General features: G+C 39.9%; 1 protein-coding gene across 2 annotated transcripts; it reads right to left on the minus strand.

Moving 5' to 3' along the window:
* Nucleotides 1-893: 893 nt before the first annotated feature.
* Nucleotides 894-7,965, minus strand: LOC133872202 (calcium-dependent protein kinase 20-like). Of its 2 annotated transcripts, XR_009900991.1 has the most exons (9): nt 6,278-7,965; nt 5,369-5,512; nt 5,112-5,264; nt 3,048-3,163; nt 2,575-2,742; nt 2,031-2,255; nt 1,843-1,944; nt 1,684-1,751; nt 894-1,292 (listed from the first exon to the last, which is right to left on the minus strand). XR_009900991.1 is itself a non-coding variant. In XM_062309647.1 (8 exons), the coding sequence occupies exons 1-8, from the start codon at nt 7,203-7,205 to the stop codon at nt 1,737-1,739; spliced, it is 1,851 nt and encodes a 616-aa protein (XP_062165631.1). In that variant the 5' UTR covers nt 7,206-7,965; the 3' UTR covers nt 1,475-1,736. The 2 variants fall into 2 exon arrangements, 1 of the variants encoding a protein (XP_062165631.1); XM_062309647.1 differs by lacking the exon at nt 894-1,292 and having other exon boundaries at nt 1,475-1,751.
* Between the last annotated feature and the right edge of the window lie 10,815 nt (nt 7,966-18,780).

The following is an 18,780-nucleotide window of genomic DNA, read 5'->3' on the forward strand; positions in this document are numbered from 1 at the left end:
TTCAAGAGGTTGAGGTAATGCACTTTGTTCCCTACTATGGCTTTTTAACAAATTTTATGTCATTTATTAAACAAATCTTGACATGTTTATCAATGTTAAAAAAATGTAAGTAAATAGTGTAAGGGAGTAAAAATACATAACAATTTTTTTTGAGAAATGCTAGACATCCCAACACTTTTTTCCAGAATTTGGTTCCAAACTGATGTGTCACAATCCTATGAGATTGTGGCACACTTCCCAAAATGATAGATCTCATGGGATTGTGACACATCAGTTTGGAACTAAATTCTAGAAATAAGTGTTTGGATGTCTAGCATTCCTCATTTTTTTTTCATTTGTATTTTATTCAATTACGTAATTTTCTATATTTTTATTTTATTTGTAATGTAAGCTTCTTTTTTCCATTTTTTTTTTTTAGATTATTCTTGTAATTGGTAGAATATTAATAATGAATAAATTTATAGAATTTTTATTATATAAATTGCTTTTTTATTATTATTTTTAACTTTGATAAAGTACTTAACGACGACTCGATTGGGTTTCTTAGCTGAGTTCAACTCGACTAGGGCCTTTAAATTTTTTTTTTTTTTATTTAAACGAGCTCAAGCTGAGATAAGCCATTAATTAAAAAGCTAATTTTGAGAGAGGGACGATGCTCTCTACCATGCCCTAGGATTTTTTAAAAAAACCTTAAAAAGCTTCATTTTGAGGATCGTTTAACAAGGTTGAGATAATATGAGGCATTAATTAATATAAACGATTAAGATTGGAGAAATGATTTTTTATATTTTTTTGTACATCTCCCACACATTTCTTTTTTAAACTAACCATTGAATATGTAGAACCCACAATGACTCACATATAGGCCTTACAGATCTAATAGTTGATTTAGAAAAAAAAATGTATGCGTAACATATCTCTTAAAATTATAGGGATACTCCAACGAGATGTTTTATACACTTGATATACACTTGATGTACACCAAGACACATTGGGTGTGAGTCTCATGTATGATGTACGCTTGATTGATGTAGACACCAAGATGATGTACGAGAATCATCAGCCTACTCCAACAATGAAATTTGAGCAAACTTAGAGACTATCTCCTAATGCCCATGTCTAAAAGAGGAGTAAGAGTAAAAGGCATAACACAACTCTATTTAGAAAATTGGCTGGCATCCAATTTGGTTACATACAGATACCGTTCCAGCATGTCAGACGCGGCTTCGAACAAATCTCGTAGACTCTGGACTCTGGACTCGTGTTGGACACGGCAGCCTTAAAGAGTAGCTCTAAAATATTGAACACAACGAAACATATAGATAGATATAGTTAATGCATGCTTGACAAAGCTGTTGTTAGGGACACGCAGCAAGTGTCATTTGGTGAGTAAATGAAATGAAAGGAAAGGAAAGGAAGGAAATGTCTTTTGTCTAGGACTAGGGCCCAAAAGCTAGCGCAATTTAACATAAAATAACATGAAAGTATTGCTTGCTCTATTCTTTGTGGAGTCGAATAATTTAGGATAAATTCACATGTTGGATCCTTTGTGAGGTCCCTCAACTCTCAAGTAGTAACAAGGTTCTACAAATTAAAAATAATCAAACTATTCCAATATAATATTATCAACGGAAAACTGAAAGGAAAATACAAGAAAACACTATAAATGAGCAAAAGACTCACCCTCTCCCACTCTGAAGCCTGAAGGCTGGTTGATCTTTACAACACTATGCGCTTCAAATTTTGTTAAGCTACGAAAGAGCAAAATATTAGCTAGAAAATATATATTAACTATCAATTCTTTTGTTGATTTGTCATTCAATTCCGGGATCAGATATTAACTCTTAAATGTTTTGCAATGCTCATGTTATTTTGCAACCCCTTCTTTCCAAAACCAGTGTCTTGCATCATAGCCACGAACTCACTGTAATCAATGCGCCCATCCTGTAAAGAATGCAAAGAGTAAATCACAGAGAAATACGATAAACTACTAAAATGGTACATGCAATTCATATGGAAGTCACACTTACATTATCCTGGTCAACTTCACGTATTATATCTTCTAGGTGAACATCTTCTAAGCCAAACTGCTCACAGGCCTGTTGTAGTTCATCTGGAGTGATGTATCCACTCCCATCTTTGTCAAAGTATGAAAAGGCTGCATACAAATGATCCTCCCTCTGAACCTGGTTTAGATGGAGCATTGCTGCTATGAACTCGCCATAGTCTATGGTACCACTGTTGTCAATATCTGCCTGAATTTTTTTAGAAGAAAAGGGAATTTTCATCAAACAAAATAGAAGAGTTGATACTAAAACTGCTAAGAAAGCATTCTATGTACGTATGATTAAGCTTGGTCTTAGTAATCCAAATACTCATTCAAGCCCACCTAGGACATTTATTCTAATTTTGGCCATCGACAGCTAGAACAACTCAATTTGAACAGAGTAAGGAACTGTGATGCTTTGCAACCCCGGCGACAACTGGTTTAACAACAGACACCTGGGGGGAGGGGGAGTCATGGTTTACATGGGCACCAAAAACTCTCAATGTGCATATCAAAATAGTGCTTACTGCTTGCATTAGTCCACTAATCTCAGAATCCTTGAGAATAGCTCCCACTCTTTCCAAGCCGTTTTTCAGTTCCTCAAGGGTGATTTGTCCACTGTTATCTGTGTCTATCATCTTGAACATTTCTTTCAAACCTGCAATTTCCTCTTCAGACAAACTTTCAGCAATGACCTACAAAATAAATAGAAATCATATCATACCTTAACAAGATATGGTCACCAGAACAAATGTTTCAGATGCCATGAACAGCCATAAATATTTATATATATACATATTTGCACTTCGCACTCCAGATAATTTCATGACAACCAAGATGCCTTAATCATTAAGTACCATATGCTTGTATTTTGTGATACAGCATATTCAGAATGAAACAGCACTTCTTCGGGCATTTTAAATGAAACAACATTCCAACATTCCCGTGTCTGACATGTGCCATCCCTAAATTTTAGGGCTGAAGGATAAGAAGTACTCACTCTGATGACAATTTTCTTGAGCTTGTTCATGGCAGAGAATTGCTTCAAGCGACTTAGAACAGCAGAATCAAGAGGCTTATCAGGAGCAGCACCATCGACCTGAACCCATGGGTGGCCTGCAGAGGAACAAAAGCACGTCTTAAGAGAGTAGAAATCCCGAAAACAAACAGGTGCAAGTGAGTCAAATGGTTTAAATAATTAACTGGTGTTAAGACCAGCAGCTCTTTGACTTAGATTCTTTTTTCTTTCGTAATATTATTTATTGCTTGACAAGTAAATTAGTCATATATCCTCAGACAATATATATTTAGAATATGTTGGGCTGGCCTTTTGATTAATACTTTTTTTACCCCTATATTTTGTAAATTGAAAATTTGTGAGCCATCCTATCATGAGCTATCCAAGCTAGAACAGATGTAATTTAGGAGGGCAAGGATTCTGTTACAGTATATGGGACTACTTATTAACTAGTGTAAGTTCTTGCATACGCTTCTTAACACCTAGGTGGTCGTTACTTCAACCTTATTTTAGAAGATATTACAAAGTTTCAAGTGGAGGAACACTAAAGCTCTTAAGGTTCAAATGATGATGGTTTCATTCATCATGCCCCACTAAGTTCCACAAGGAGATGTAGTATGATGACTATCACTAGTTTCACCATTTCTTCATGACAAATTAAAAGCACATCCTGAAAGCATTACAAAGACTTTTTGTTTCAAGAATATAGAATAGTAGGAACTGGGCAGAGAAGGATCTTGAAATAGAGGAACGGCTGATGTATGTGCTGTCTGCTGCCGTCTTGCAATGTGACATTCAATGAGAAAACAAAAATCAACATTCAATCTTGAGAAACAAAATGCACTTAATTAAAAAATAAATAAAATAAATAAACAAAAAAAACAAAAAACACAGCCTCACGGTTTCAATCCCTTACTGGTGCGTGTGGTGCCCACCTACAAAGAAATTATTAAAAAGATTTGGCCAGTTCCCATATTTCCATCTATAAATTCGCATGGCCCCCAAAGAAAATTCAGATGGGTGCCCCCAAAGACCAAAATCTCATCATCCACTACTCAAGTGTGCAATTCTCAGCGGTATTTAGTTATTGACCAATTGATTTATCAAAGACACTCCACCAGTTTGACATAGCCAGTCCTCAAGCATCAAAATGAAGCATGATTTCTGAACATTAAAAAAATAGAGCACAAAAAATGTGCTTTGTCATTTTCATTTTGCTAAGCAACTAACTGTGCAGGTATCAGTTGATACTTTATATTTAGTTCACTTCCATGCCTTATCCTTCCACTGCAGTCCTCATGCTCACAAGCAACCCCATCAAAAGATTTAAAAAAAGAAGAAGATAGAAAGTGTTATTTAGTTAATGAATCCTCTTTCCATAATTTAATCAGGCTCAACGCTCTAATTTTCATGATTCTTTACACCACCAATTTAACTCCATGCCTTATTACTTTTATTATTTTACTGCCTTGTACTACAATAACCATCACTTTCTCCCCACTCAGATCAAGCTTTCGCAACAGCAAAATCATTAGGCAAGTTACAAATATGTGTCTGAAGCACTTGAAGTTTATCAATTTTTGTATCTCCATAAACAGAGACAATTGAAACCATTTTGTTTTTTTTTTTTTTTTTTTTTTTGGATACGTAATAATACCGATACAAATAAGCCTTCCCTAAATAACTATCAATTAAGCCAACAACTTCCTATAATCCAATGTTGCCAACCAGAACTTCATAACAACATGATGTTGGCATGGGCACCCTTGGGCCACAACATCATAATTTTTCTATTTTCAGCCAAAATACATTTGCTAAATTACTTAAGACAGATGCATGTTTGCTGCTACTTTGCAACAAAAACAACAATATTATCCAAGGTACTCAAATAGCAAATCCAAAATAATACCATACAGCATAACTGCATCGTTAATTTAATATGACGAGCTACTAATTAGGCATCTCTAACAAAGTAATAAACAGTTCGATAATTATGTCCAAGGATAACATAATAAACGATCAAGTCATTGAGTCATTTATACTCACGAAGAACTTCATGGGCTGTAAGTCGCTTTTTTGGATCTCTTACAAGCATCCTTCGAACCAGATCCTTTGCACTTTCTGATATACTAGGCCATGGTTCTGATACAAAGTCAAGTTCGCCTTTTAGGACTTGCTCAAAAATTCCTTGCTCCGTTTCTGATATATAACATAACATAGAGAACCGAGAAATTAGATGCAATTGACCTATGCCGATTAAATGCACATCATGAGGAGAAAGATTTGAAACATGAGATTCTCACCATCCCAGAACGGAGGGACACCGCTTAGTAAGATGTAAATTATCACTCCGGCACTCCAAACATCACATTCTGGACCATAATGCTTCCGCAACACTTCTGGGGCCACATAATAAGGGCTTCCAACCACATCCGTGAAAGTTTCACCTGGAGGATGAATTAAATTATCTAGATCAGACATAGACAAGGACTAAATCTAAAGGAGTGAGGAGAAAAGGCAATGAATGTAAACTAAGTTCAAACTAAACACAACCAATTGCAAGACTATACGAGCTAAATATATCACTTTCAAAGGGGAATATTGACAATATAAGACATACTAACATGCAAATAGGAAATCAAAATATCATTTGGCGTAGTCAACTAATTGAGAAATGGAGTAAATTTCTATTTTATAGATCAATATCCATGCATTCTACCAGCTAAGCTAAGATGGCAGCATAAATAGAAACCTTATAAAACAAGAAGTCTACATGTCATACGTTTGGAAAGGCACGTTTTAACTTACATATCAGTAAGAGTTCTAATCCTTAAATGGTTTACAGCATGTACTTACTATTGTTGTTAACTATTGCATGCCAATATGAGGATTTTAAGTTACTTCCGCATGCACAGTATAAGTATACAAAGTCAGATCGACATTAAAACGTTTTTTAATCAATTACTTGAATTATGAAGACAATAGGCATATAGTCGTGAAAGTCACCTTGACATATGCAAATTTAAAGAAGAGAATTTTACCAATAAAGAAAACTGCAAACATCAACCTCACTATACATTCATACACCAGCTGTTTGTGCATGACAGTAGGGCCAAGGCCAAGCAACAATCAATAGTACGAGAAAGCTCTGAATTCCGAATTTGATAATATAATTACCTACACAAGGATAATATAACCAATCAAGAATGTACCTGGCCGAAAGAACACCGAAAGCCCAAAGTCTATTGTTTTAAGTGGCGACTCCTCTTCCTGGTCGACAAAGAGAAAATTCTCTGGCTTCAAGTCCCGATGCATAACACCCAAAGAATGGCACGCTTCCACAACACCAACTATAATCCTTGCAAGCTCAGCCGCTTTTCTCTCCGTATAATGCCCCCTCTGTATAATCCTATCAAAAAGCTCCCCACCCGCACAAAGTTCCATAACAACATGAACGGCAACAGCATCCTCATAAGCACCCACGATTTGTATCACATGGGGATGACCCGCCAAGTGGTGCATTATGTGAATCTCCCTCCTAACATCCTCCACATCCTCTTGCGTGGTCAGTTTCCTCTTGGCGATAGATTTACAAGCAAACTGTTTGTTAGACCCTTTCTCCAAGCACAAAAACGTCGTCCCAAACTGCCCTTGTCCCAGCTTCCGCCCCAATGTATACTTCTCCTTCAAATTATCTGTTTTCCTCCCTAACACCGATTCCATTTGAAGCCCCGCACTTGACAACCTCTTTATATGGGTGGGTTTCTTGGGTTTCCCAGCATTCTCAGCCTTATTCCCCTCCTCTTTCACCTCCGGCTTAATGGGTTTCTCGGGTTCTTTGGGTTGAACTTGCTCATTGGCAGCAATCTTCACCGGCTCAGGCGGTGTGCTCTGAACTGGCATTGGAGGATCAGGACCTTGAACTGGCATTGGAGGATCGGAAACTTGAACTGGCATTGGAGGATCGGAAACTTTGGGAGCATTTGAACCTTCAGGGGAATCCGCACCGCTTTTGGTGCTCATTTCGGCACTGGGTGGGGGAAGCTGGCCCTCCGGTGGCCGGCTTCGCCAAACCGCATCACTAACAGATTGGAAGAATCCATTAGCACTGAGACTTGGACCTACACATGTGTTCCCCATCAAAATATGCTAATTGATCTTCCCCTTCTGAATCCCCAACATCCTAATTGATCAGATCAATTATCGCTAAAAGAATTCAAGAAGCTCCAGCTGTGTGTGCGATCGCACTGATCAGAGACCTCGAACAAAACCCTAACCCTAACTCTAACTCTACGCGTTTTTTTCTTTTTCGCTCCTAAAGGCATGAAACTTTGGAAACCTGATTGCACCCACCCTAAGCTAATCCTCCTTAGGAATCCAACTCGTAGATTCTCGAAATTTTCAAGAATTTCACTACAATTACCACAAATAATTACAAGAATTGCTAAATGAAATGAGATATCAGGAAAAAAAAAAAAAAAAGTGTGGTAGATCTCGAATTTCAAAGAATAAAGAGAAAATCTGCAAGAAAATAATTATAATTACCACAAAATGGTCAGGCAGAAGAATGAAAATAATGAAAAATAGTACGAAATAAATTGTAGAGTTTGCGATTATAAAATGGAAAGAAGAAGAAAGAAAAAAAAGTTATTGTAAATGAATGGTGAAAATGCGGAAATGGGAGAGAAATGAAAAATGAAGGAAATGGGCCTGTTTAGATTGAGAGCGGTGAGCAGAGTCGTCGTGAAGAAAAAGAAGAAGAAAAAGGTCTGACCAAACGATCAGAGGCTCCGGGATTTTCTTTGTTCAAAAATGGAGGAGACGCCATGTCCAGGTTGTTTAGCTGAAGAGAGAGAGAGAGAGAAATTGACGCTAAAAAAAATCCACTGATTATAGCATAGGATAATAATTGTGGCTATCAGGCTATACATTAGTGCTTGCAACTTGCAAGTTCCATTATCCTTTTCAATTAAATTTGTTTATTAATTTCTTAAAATATTTTAAGAAGTTTATCAAATTTTCTTTTTTCTAAAAGAAGAAAACAAGGCCAATTGGATAATCCGACCACCCCTTAATTGGATCGCCCCTGTCCCCCGGCCCTTTTAAGTCATGTTCGATGAGAAATATTACTAGCCACGTCAGCTTGTTGTGGGGCTGTTGTGAGAAATGAGTGTATGGATCATTTCTCGTTCAACAATCACCAATATTAAGCCCCATATTTTCCACTCTCCACGTCAACAACGTAATTTTTTTTAAAAAAATTAATTAATTAAATCATCACAACCCCATTGTTCATCGTTGATGTCATTGTTGATTTAGAATACGTTTGGTATTATGATTTTATAGACAAAAATTATGACTTCAAACCAAATTGCATAAAATGGTTTGTTTGTAATTATAATTTGAAGACACTGAAAATCTACTTTTTAAAATCGCAAGCAATAAATTATTGTTTTGAAAACACGTAATTTTAAATGTCAAATTATAATTTTATTTTATTTTTTATGAAAAAAAAAAAAAACCTTTATAGCACCAACCAACCAGAAACACAATCCCACTATTACAATCTACACACAGGCAAGAACGAGCAATAAGCTCTGCAATCCCTTTCAACTAGGGCTAGCAAAACGGGTACCCGACACGACTCGTTAAGACCCGCGACCCGTTTAGGCTAGATCCAGACACGACCCGTTTTATGTTAACGGGTCGGGGCTCCAAACACGACACGACACGGCTATTTCACAGGCCACCCGACATGACCCGTGAAACCCATTTAGCATAACGGGTCATATCGGGTCGGCATGACCTGTTTAACCCGTTCAAACTAACCAAAGGGCAAAGAAAAGCTAGAAACAGCCACCCTCAAAGCCCTTACAAGTTACAACCAAACAAACTGCAGGTTTCATTGGACTGCAGCAAAAACAAAACACACTGCCTAGCTGGCCCTAGCAACCTAACACAGAACCAACAAAATAGACAGCCTAACAAAGACTGCAGACAACTCAACAATACAAGCAGAAAATTAAACCACATTCTGCAGATTCCATAACTGGACTAGGTGAAGAGTTACTTTGCATTCTATAAATATGGAATGGGGTCAGAAAGTTTTTCTCAATTTTTATTTTGACAAATTCGTTTCTCTTTGTCCTCGTAAATTTCCATGCACCCTATTGGAAAAATCCTTCCAAATCATTTCTATTCAATATCTTTCAATTTCCTTCGGTATTTGATGCAAGCTCATGCCATGCTATAAGCCACAAAGCTAAAATCAGAAATCCTAAAGACATGGTAACTAAGAAAATGACAGAATGACATTAAGATTAAAGCAAATATAAGGCTATACATTAGTGCTTGCAACTTGCAAGTTCCATTATCCTTTTCAATTAAATTTGTTTATTAATTTCTTAAAAAAAAATCATGTAAATTTTTTTTATTATATTTTAAGAAGTTTATCAAATTTTCTTTTTTCTATAAAAAGAAAACAAGGCCAATTGGATAATCCAACCACCCCTTAATTGGATCGCCCCTGTCCCCCCGGCCCTCGGGGGCTTTTAAGTCATGCTCGATGAGATAGTGATTTGGCCACTTTTCCCCCTTTTTTTTCTTTTTTTTTTTTTCTTTTTTAATTTTGTATGATATAATTGAGATTCCATATATTGTTTGTTAAAAAATCAATAAAAGATGTAGATGAAGGATCCATTGAAAAAAAACAACTAAAAACTATAATTAAAAATGGTTTTTGGAGTTTTGTTTTTATTTTGTTATTTGCTTGTTTTTCCCGTTGTTGTTTTGGTTTGTTCAACAATCACCAATATTAAGCCCCATATATTTCCACTCTCCACGTCAACAACCTAATTTTTTTTAAAAAAATAAATAAATTAAATCATCACAACCCCATTGTTCATCGTCGATGTCATTGTTGATTTAGAATACGTTTGGTATTACGATTTCATAGACAAAAATTATGATTTCAAACCAAATTGCATAAAATGGTTTGTTTGTAATTATGATTTGAAGACACTGAAAATCTACTTTTTAAAATCGCAAGCAATAAAGTATTGTTTTAAAAACACGTAATTTTAAATGTCAAATTACAATTTTATTTTATTTTTTTATGAAAAAAAAAAACCTTTATAGCACCAACCAACCAGAAACACAATTCCACTATTACAATCTACACACAAGCAAGAACGAGCAATAAGCTCTGCAATCCCTTACAACAACAAACAAGGAAACAAAGGCAGACAAACAACAATCTGCCTAACACCTAAAAAAAAATCAACAACTAACAACCAAGAAGACTATAAAAAATGAAGGTTTCAAAGATGGGCAATCTTCAGATTCTCCTTTGTCCTCTTGAAATTCCCTTTAACCAACAATCTTGCTCTAATTTTCCATTTAATCTTTGACAGTAAAGCTTCCTCAGTAGAAACATTACTGTTATGAAGCAAAGCATTCATCTGCCTCCACAAATTATAGACTGCAGCACCCAAACACAGAATCCTCAATCTGGTTTTAAAACAGTCTCTACTCAATTTAGTAATACACCAATAAGTAATCTCTTCCCATGTCTCCAAAGAACGATGCTCCAAACAGAGGACCATAAGACTTCTCCATATACGTTTACTAAAACCACATTGGAATAAAAGATGAGCCCTGTTTTCAATACTACCTCGGCAAGAAAGACACAAACAATCACCCTCGTACCTCCACTTACACATATTTTCTTTGGTTATCAAAGTATCCTTGAACACCAACCACAAAAGAAAAAAGTGCCTAGGAATAGCAACCGTGTGCCACACTACTCTCCACCATTTCACCTGAGGAGCCCTTGTCCTTAAGAAATCTTAGGTATCAACACAAGCATACTTGCCTATTCTGCTATGCCACACAAGGAGATCAACTTCCCCAATATCAACCTCCGGAAGCTTACTTTGCAGCTCCACTAGCTTATCCAATCTAGCATAGGGCCAAAACCAATCTCCATTCCTTATCACAGTGGATAACTTGGCACCAAGAGAGCTCCCTACATCATACACTGCTCTATGGCCATACTTTTCCAGCAAACATCCATCCGGATGCCAAACATCCAACTATAAAAAAAAATACAACTTCCATCCCCCACTTTGAACCTCAACAGCCTCTTAGCTAACTCCCTTAGCTTAAGAATTTGTTTCCAGCTCCATGAACAAGATTGAGGAATTGAGATTTGCCAAAAGCTCCTCCCCCTCAACCAATTCTCATTCACCCAAGCTACCCAAATGGAACCAGCTTGAGCAAAAAGATTTCACACATGCTTCAACATGGCTGATTGATTCCATACATATAACCTCTTAAACCCCAAGCCACCTTCCTTCTTTGGCAAACAAACTCTCTCCCAAGAGACCTTAGCCTTAGCATGTTCATCCTTTTTTTTTATATAAGTAAATTTAGTTTTATTGAAAGCGGAAGGCGCCCCTACGTACACTGAAAGTATACTACAGGAAACACCTAACTATAAAAGGAAAAATAAGCAAGAAAATCAGCAAAGCTGATGGATAAAGGGTACAAAAAAGCCATCGACCAGAGATACAGCGTGTGGAGAAACAGCTCTAACACTTCCTCTAGGGAGTTCTCTAGGTTCTCAAAACACCTAAGGTTTCTTTCTCTCCAAATACACCAAAAAATGCATATAGGCACCATTTTCCATGTTGTAACGCTCCTTGAACTCCCAGACTTCCACCAACAAGCAAGGAGGTCTAGCACACTCTTAGGCATGACCCAAGAAATACCAAAGCGAGAAAAAATGTTATTCCACAGAGCGGAGGCCACATCACAATGCAGAAGTATATGGTCCACTAATTCCCCATCTTGCTTGCATAGGCAGCATCTATCTACAATGATTATGTGCATCTTCCTGAGATTGTCCAAAGTAAGGATTCTACCTAGAGCTGCAGTCCATGTGAAGAAAGCCGCCCTCGGGGTGCCTGAGACCGCCACACACTCTTCCAAGGGAACCGAGTTCCTCCAAAACAAGACAAGGAACCAAAATAAGACTTAACCCTGAACACACCTTTCTTGGAGGAGACCCATCTAAGGTAGTCTGTCCGATAACTGTTCACCTTGATAGAGTGCAAAATCTAGAAGAAGGAGGCAAAAACATCTACTTCCCAATCATGCGCCTCTCTAACAAAGCTCACGTTCCACTGAACGGACCCGCCCAAAATCTCCATATTGTCAGCCATTGACGCATCCTTCACCCAAGCAATACCATAGAGATCAGGAAACACTTCTTTTAGAACCGTATCTCCGCACCACAAGTCATGCCAAAATCTAGTCCTACTCCCATCCCCCACCTCATATCTAAGAAATCTAGAAAAAGTCTCTCATCCTTTCCTTATGTACTTCCACAACCCTACTCCAAAAGTCCCTGCAAACTCACGGGAGCACCACCCACCCCACAAACTACCAAACTTGGAGTCCACCGCAACTCTCCACCGAGCATCTCTTTCCATGCCAAAACGCCATAACCAATTTCCTAACAATGCACGATTGAACAACACCAAACTCCTAATGCCAAGCCCCCTTTTTGAAATTGGGGTACAAACCCTTGCCCAACTCACCAAATGGTATTTAAATTCTACTCTCATACCCCCCCAAAGAAAATCTCATTGTAGCTTCTCAATGGGTGCAGCAACACACATTGGAATAGGGAACAGAGACATGTAGTAAGTAGGTAAGTTGGAGAGAGTACTCTTGATAAGAGTCACCCTTCCACCCTTAGAGAGGTATAACATTTTCCAACTAGCCAGCCGATTTTCAACCTTCTCGATAACTCCATCCCAAATATGAGTGGACTTGTAGGAAGCCCCCAAAGGAAGACCCAGATACTTCACTAGAAAAGAAGCAACTTCACACCCTAAAATGTCTGCTAAGCTTCCCACTTGAACAACATCCCCCACTGGAATAAGACTGGATTTAGCCAAGTTTACCTTCAACCCCGAAACAGCCTCAAATAAGAGAAAGAGACTCCGCAAATACCGCAATTTAGAGGAGCTAACATCACAAAGAATCAAAGTGTCATCAGCAAACAAAAGATGCGAGAAGGAAGCATTACCCACTTTAAAGCCATCCAACAAACCCCCACTGACTGCCGCTGTGATCATACGACTCAAAGCCTCCATAACAAACACAAACAAAAGAGGAGACAAAGGATCCCCTTGCCTCAAGCCTCGAGAACTACTGAAAAAGCCATTAAGCGATCCATTAACTAGCACCGAAAATTTCGCAGAAGAAATGCATCGATCTATCCACGAACACCATTTGCCCCTGGAACCGCATCTCCTCAACACATACAAGAGAAAATCTCAATTAACATGATTATAAGCTTTTTCCAAATCCATTTTGCAAATGACGCCCGGCTCCCTTGATCTAATTCGACTATTAATGCACTCATTAGCAATAAGGATCGGATCGAGAATCTGCCTCCCTTTGATGAAGGCACTCTAAGATTTGGAAATAACCTTTTCCAAAACCGTCTTCAATCTGTTAGCCAAAACTTTAGCAATAATCTTGTAGATACCTCCCACAAGGCTTATGGGCCGGAAATCATTGAGAGAGATAGCACCAGGAAGCTTGGGAATAAGAGCAATAAAAGAAACATTCAAACTCTTCTCAAACACTTCTCTAGCATGAAAGTCAGAAAAAACCTTCATAATGTCCAAGCACAAAACCTCCCAACAAGCTTGGAAGAAAGCCATAGTAAAACCATCAGGAGCCGGCGCTTTGTCACCATTCATAGCAAACACTACCTTCCTAACCTCTTCCTCCTCAAAGGCTCTCTCCAACCAACTTGCTTCTGACTCTAGAATAGCATCAAAGGAAAGATCATCCAACCGAGGCCTCCATCTGTGCTTCTCAGAGAAGAGATCTTGATAGAACTGAACTACATGCTCACCTATCTCAGCCGGATTAGAAGAAATAGAATCACCAATCAATAAGGAATCAATAGAGTTGTACCTTCTGTTCGAATTGGCTATGGAATGGAAGAATTTAGTACATTTATCTCCTTCGTTTAGCCACGTCACCCTGGACTTTTGCCTCCAACTAACCTCCTCCAAAAGAGAGCATCTCTCTATTTCACTGACAATCTCTACCTTCTTTAGGAGTTCCCCCTCACCCAAAGCCATGCTGCCTTCGATAGTATCAAACACCTGAAGCTCTTCTAAAAGCTTTCTCTTATTTCTCTCAACGGTACCAAAAACCTCTACATTCCATGTCTTCAAATTTTGTTTGAGCGCCTTTAGCTTACAAGCTAACACAAAACTAGGAGTGCCATGAAAAGAGTACGAATCCCACCACTGTTTCACCAACCCCACAAATCCATCCGCCTTAAGCCACATATTCTCAAACTTAAACGGCCTACCTCTTGCAAAAGTGAGATCACAATCGAGAAGGATAGGAAAATGGTCAGAGTAGAGGCGGGTAAGCCTCTTCTGGGAAGCCACAGGAAATCTAGCTTCCCAATCAGGAGAAACAAGAAAACGATCAATTATGGACCAAACAGGCGGATCACAAGAGGTTGACCAAGTATAAGATCCTCCAGCAAGAGGAAAATCCATAAGGCCCTGCTCAGAGATAAAATCACACAAATCCCTCATGGCAGACACACTACCATCTCCAGATCTTTCGCTAGGGAACCTAGTAATATTGAAATCACCCCCAATACACCAAGGCAAGTTCCACCAACTAAGGATCCCAGCCAACTCATCCCAAAGCCCCCTCCTATCACATCTGAAGTTCGGACCATACACACCTGCAAAACCCCACTCAACAAGATCTGCAACATTCTTAAAGGAGACTGCAAGCGTGTAAACCCCCACGCACACATCCACCTTTTCCACCACCCTCTTATCCCACATAATCAGGATACCCCCTGAAGCCCCACTAGAATCCAAACAACACCAATCCACATGATTGCACCCCCATAAGCTTCTCACAAATCTTCTAGTCGAATCTTTAACTTTTGTTTCTTGGAGACAAATAATATCTGTTTTCCAATCTCTGAGCAAGTTGCAAATCCTTAGGCGTTTGCGCCTATTGTTCAGCCCCCTCACGTTCCAAGAGAGAATCTTGGGCTTCATGGCACTACTATAGACCCCCTTGTCCTCCTTTTACCGCTATTCGAGCAAGAGCCTTTGGCATCATAGTTTATAGAGCTCTCCAAGTTCTTAATCTCCCTCTTACCCTTTGTGCATCCGTCTCCAATGCGGCGCTCCTCTTCAAGACAAGTCAGAAATGCTAACAGTTGCAAGTTTTGACCCGCAAATGACATCCCTAAAATGGGATAAATCGCATTAGCACACTGAATAACCCAATCAAAGTGCCCCAAACCCCCCGAGGCTGGAGAGTAAGCATTGAGAGAAGTACCCACATCTTCAGCCTCCTCACCCACCTTGAACTCCACCAATTCAGCACCCCCGAGAGTATTGTCACTAGAGGCCTCACCCTCATCTTCAACCTGCAGACCAGATGATTCTAGCTCCAAAACTGCCCCCCTTCCAATCACATCCCTCCCCTCCAGCACTGTCAATGCACGGAACAACCACAGTATCCACCAACGGTTGAGGCCATAACTTAGTACCTGACAGCACCCGTGGCACAATAATAACATTTCTCAACTGTAATTGTTCCGAAAAATCCTTCACCTGAACTAGACCAGCCTCTGAAGACACTACAGAAAGCTCACGGCTATCCGGCTTTGACTGCACCAAGGACCTCTTCTCCAAATCTGATCCGGACCCTACGTTCAACACACCTTCCTTCCTCTGACTTGGGACCTCCAACACCTGCACTGGCTCAGAAACCACAGTCAACTCAGTGCTGCCTCGGGGTGAAACGATCGTGTCCGGGAAATTGGGTTGGCCTCGTTGAAGACCGGCAACTAAGCCCGAAGTAGAGGATGTCGGAACACCAACAACTGGGCTCTGAGGTTTATCCACCCGAGCGGCCGACACTCCTAACCCCAAAGGAACCGGCGATGGTGAATCCATCACCGGTGCTCGCGTCTGGCCATCAGATGACGGGTTTCCGGCGGCTGGGACCAGAGAAGGTGCCGGCCTTGAGGAGGAGGCGCCTGGTGTGAAGATCCCGTCGACCAGGCCAGGAAGTGGATCAACCCGAGAAAGCGAAGCCCCTGAGCCCGAAGATTCCGAAGGGGAGCGAAATCATGGACCCTCCTTAGCCATGAACACCTTGGGCCGGTCAGCAGGACACACCAAGGGGCCTTTGCCTTTAGAAGCCCGCGCTGACTTGGAAATAGCTAGCACTTTTGATTTGGGCCGTGTCACTTTGAAGCCCATGGCAGAAACTGCACGGGCCCTAGAATTGGGGGACAAGGCACGACCTATACCACCACCTTCAACCATGGCTAAACCCTTTAGGCAAAAACCGATTTCTGTTTGAATCCTTTCTAACGACTCTTTGAAGGCGCCCACATCGAGGCTTTCACCAACATGATTGATGCTTGTTGTAGGGAGCAACGTAGCTGAGGCTTCTCCATGCCTAGTGTCAGACTTCTTTCCCATCATAGCAGATAGCCCTACTGGAGCCGGAGCTATCTTACACGCCGCTGAACCTGTCCTCGGCAACACAGACGAGACCGTCTACCGTTGCTGAGTAGCTGGAAGCCAAGGATGGTTTCTCTTCTCCTTTGTTCTGTACTTCTTCGCCGAAAAAAACTCCTAGTCTTGACAGCCCTTCGCCAGAAGAGATACATCACGCTTCGCCGGATTTTGGGAATACTTATTCCCCTCCGAGCGTTCTCTAACCCATCTCGGCACTCTAGCTACTGGCCCGGACACATCACCAAAAGGCGCAACCATCGGTGGTGTTGTCTTCGCCAGCACCTCTGCAAAACTTCTACTCCCTCTCATGTCTGCATGAAACTTCGGTTCTCCCACCGTGGCTCTTAAACCAACTATGAAGTAATCAGAGACCAGGCATAATTCTGCGCGAAATCTATTCCATCCTTGGCCGGATCTTCCCTCCGGGATAAAGATCGAGTCCTTCCTCCGATCACCATTAAATTCTTCTATAACCATGAATCCACCATGTCTGTTAAAATGCCGCTACGCAATGATCCGCGGGAACCCGTGCTGAGATTGATCCCAAAACACCCGAGAATCTTCCACGCAAACCAGATTCTCAAAGCTGTTTAACAGCCATGCTAACTCAGCTCTATCTAACAGGATTGACCTATTCTTACCCTTACAACTCTCCCTGATACGGACCCCTAACTCCCCTCCCACTACCACCATTTCAAACTCTTTGGACTCCACCGACCAATTACTAGAAAAACCCATGATCTCTTGAAAAATAGATAATTATAGGTATGCATGTAATCAAAAGTAAGCATAGCACTCATCACTACCCTTAGCATGTTCATCTTTGCCATACCAAAGGAAACAGTTAAGCTTTTGCTCAAGTAACCGAATCACATCCTTAGGGAGGATGAAAACATTAGACCAGAAAACTTGGAGGCTGAAAAGAACAGAAGAAATCAATTGCAATCTTCCAGCAAATGATAGATGTTTAGCACACCAAGAATCTATCCGTGAAGTAAACTTGACCGCAAGGCCCTCACAATCTGTAGCAGTAAGATTTTTAGTTATTAAAGGGACTCCCAAATACCTCACAGGGAGACAACCTTCAGCCATCTTCAAGGTTTCCAACAGACGCTGCTTCTCTTCAATAGGGACTCCAAAGCAAAAAAAAGAAAGAGCTTTTAGTAGGATTAGCCTTCAATCCGGATAAATCTTCAAACTCCACAAGGACCCCTTGAATGACCCTAATGGAATTTGTTGTAGCTGTTGAAACAATAAGTAGATCATTTGCAAAGCATAAGTGAGTTAGTCCTAAGGAATGTCATTTAGGATGAAAGCCAAACCTCGGATCAATAGTAGCAGCCTCAGTCAACAATAAAGAAAACATTTCCATAGCAATAACAAAGAGATAAGGAGATATAGGGTCTCCTTGTCTCAGCCCCTTCCTTCCCAAGAAAAAACCCACTAAAGAACCATTCAGGGCAATAGTGAAACAAGGACTGAAAATGCACTCTTTAATCCACTTAACAAACCTCAATGGGGCCCCAAAACATCGCAAGCAGTGCAAAATAAAAGCCCAGCTGACCGAGTCATAAGCTTTCATTAAATCTACCTTTAGAGTACACCTTGGCCGACCACCATCCTTGTGATAATCACTCACAATTTCTTGTGCTAGAAGGATGTTTTCAGCAATGCTTCTGTTTGGAATAAAAGCTCCCTGATTAAGGCTTATAATATCCTCAAGCCCCGGCCTTAATCTATTAGCTAGGATCTTTATAATACATTTATAGACCACATTACAGCAAGAAATAGGCCTGTAATCACTCATGGAAGAAGGATTATTTTTCTTAGGCACAAGAGTAATGATTGTAGCATTAGTTTCTTTAAGTAATCTACCTGAACTGAAAAATTCAAGCACTGCATCAACAACATCCTCTCCAACTACCTCCCAAGCTGAATGATAAAATCCAGCCGAGTACCCATCCGGGCTTGGTGCCTTGTTCTTTTTTAAATAAAACATAGTCTTCCTCACATCCTCTCTAGTTACAGCAGCCTCCATTCCCATAATACAACCAGCAGAGAATCTCTTTTGGACCAGCCTAGAGATGCGCTCAGCCTTGTTAAGAGTAAAG

Source organism: Alnus glutinosa, chromosome 7 (assembly GCF_958979055.1).
Source record: "Alnus glutinosa chromosome 7, dhAlnGlut1.1, whole genome shotgun sequence".
Lineage (NCBI taxonomy): Eukaryota > Viridiplantae > Streptophyta > Magnoliopsida > Fagales > Betulaceae > Alnus > Alnus glutinosa.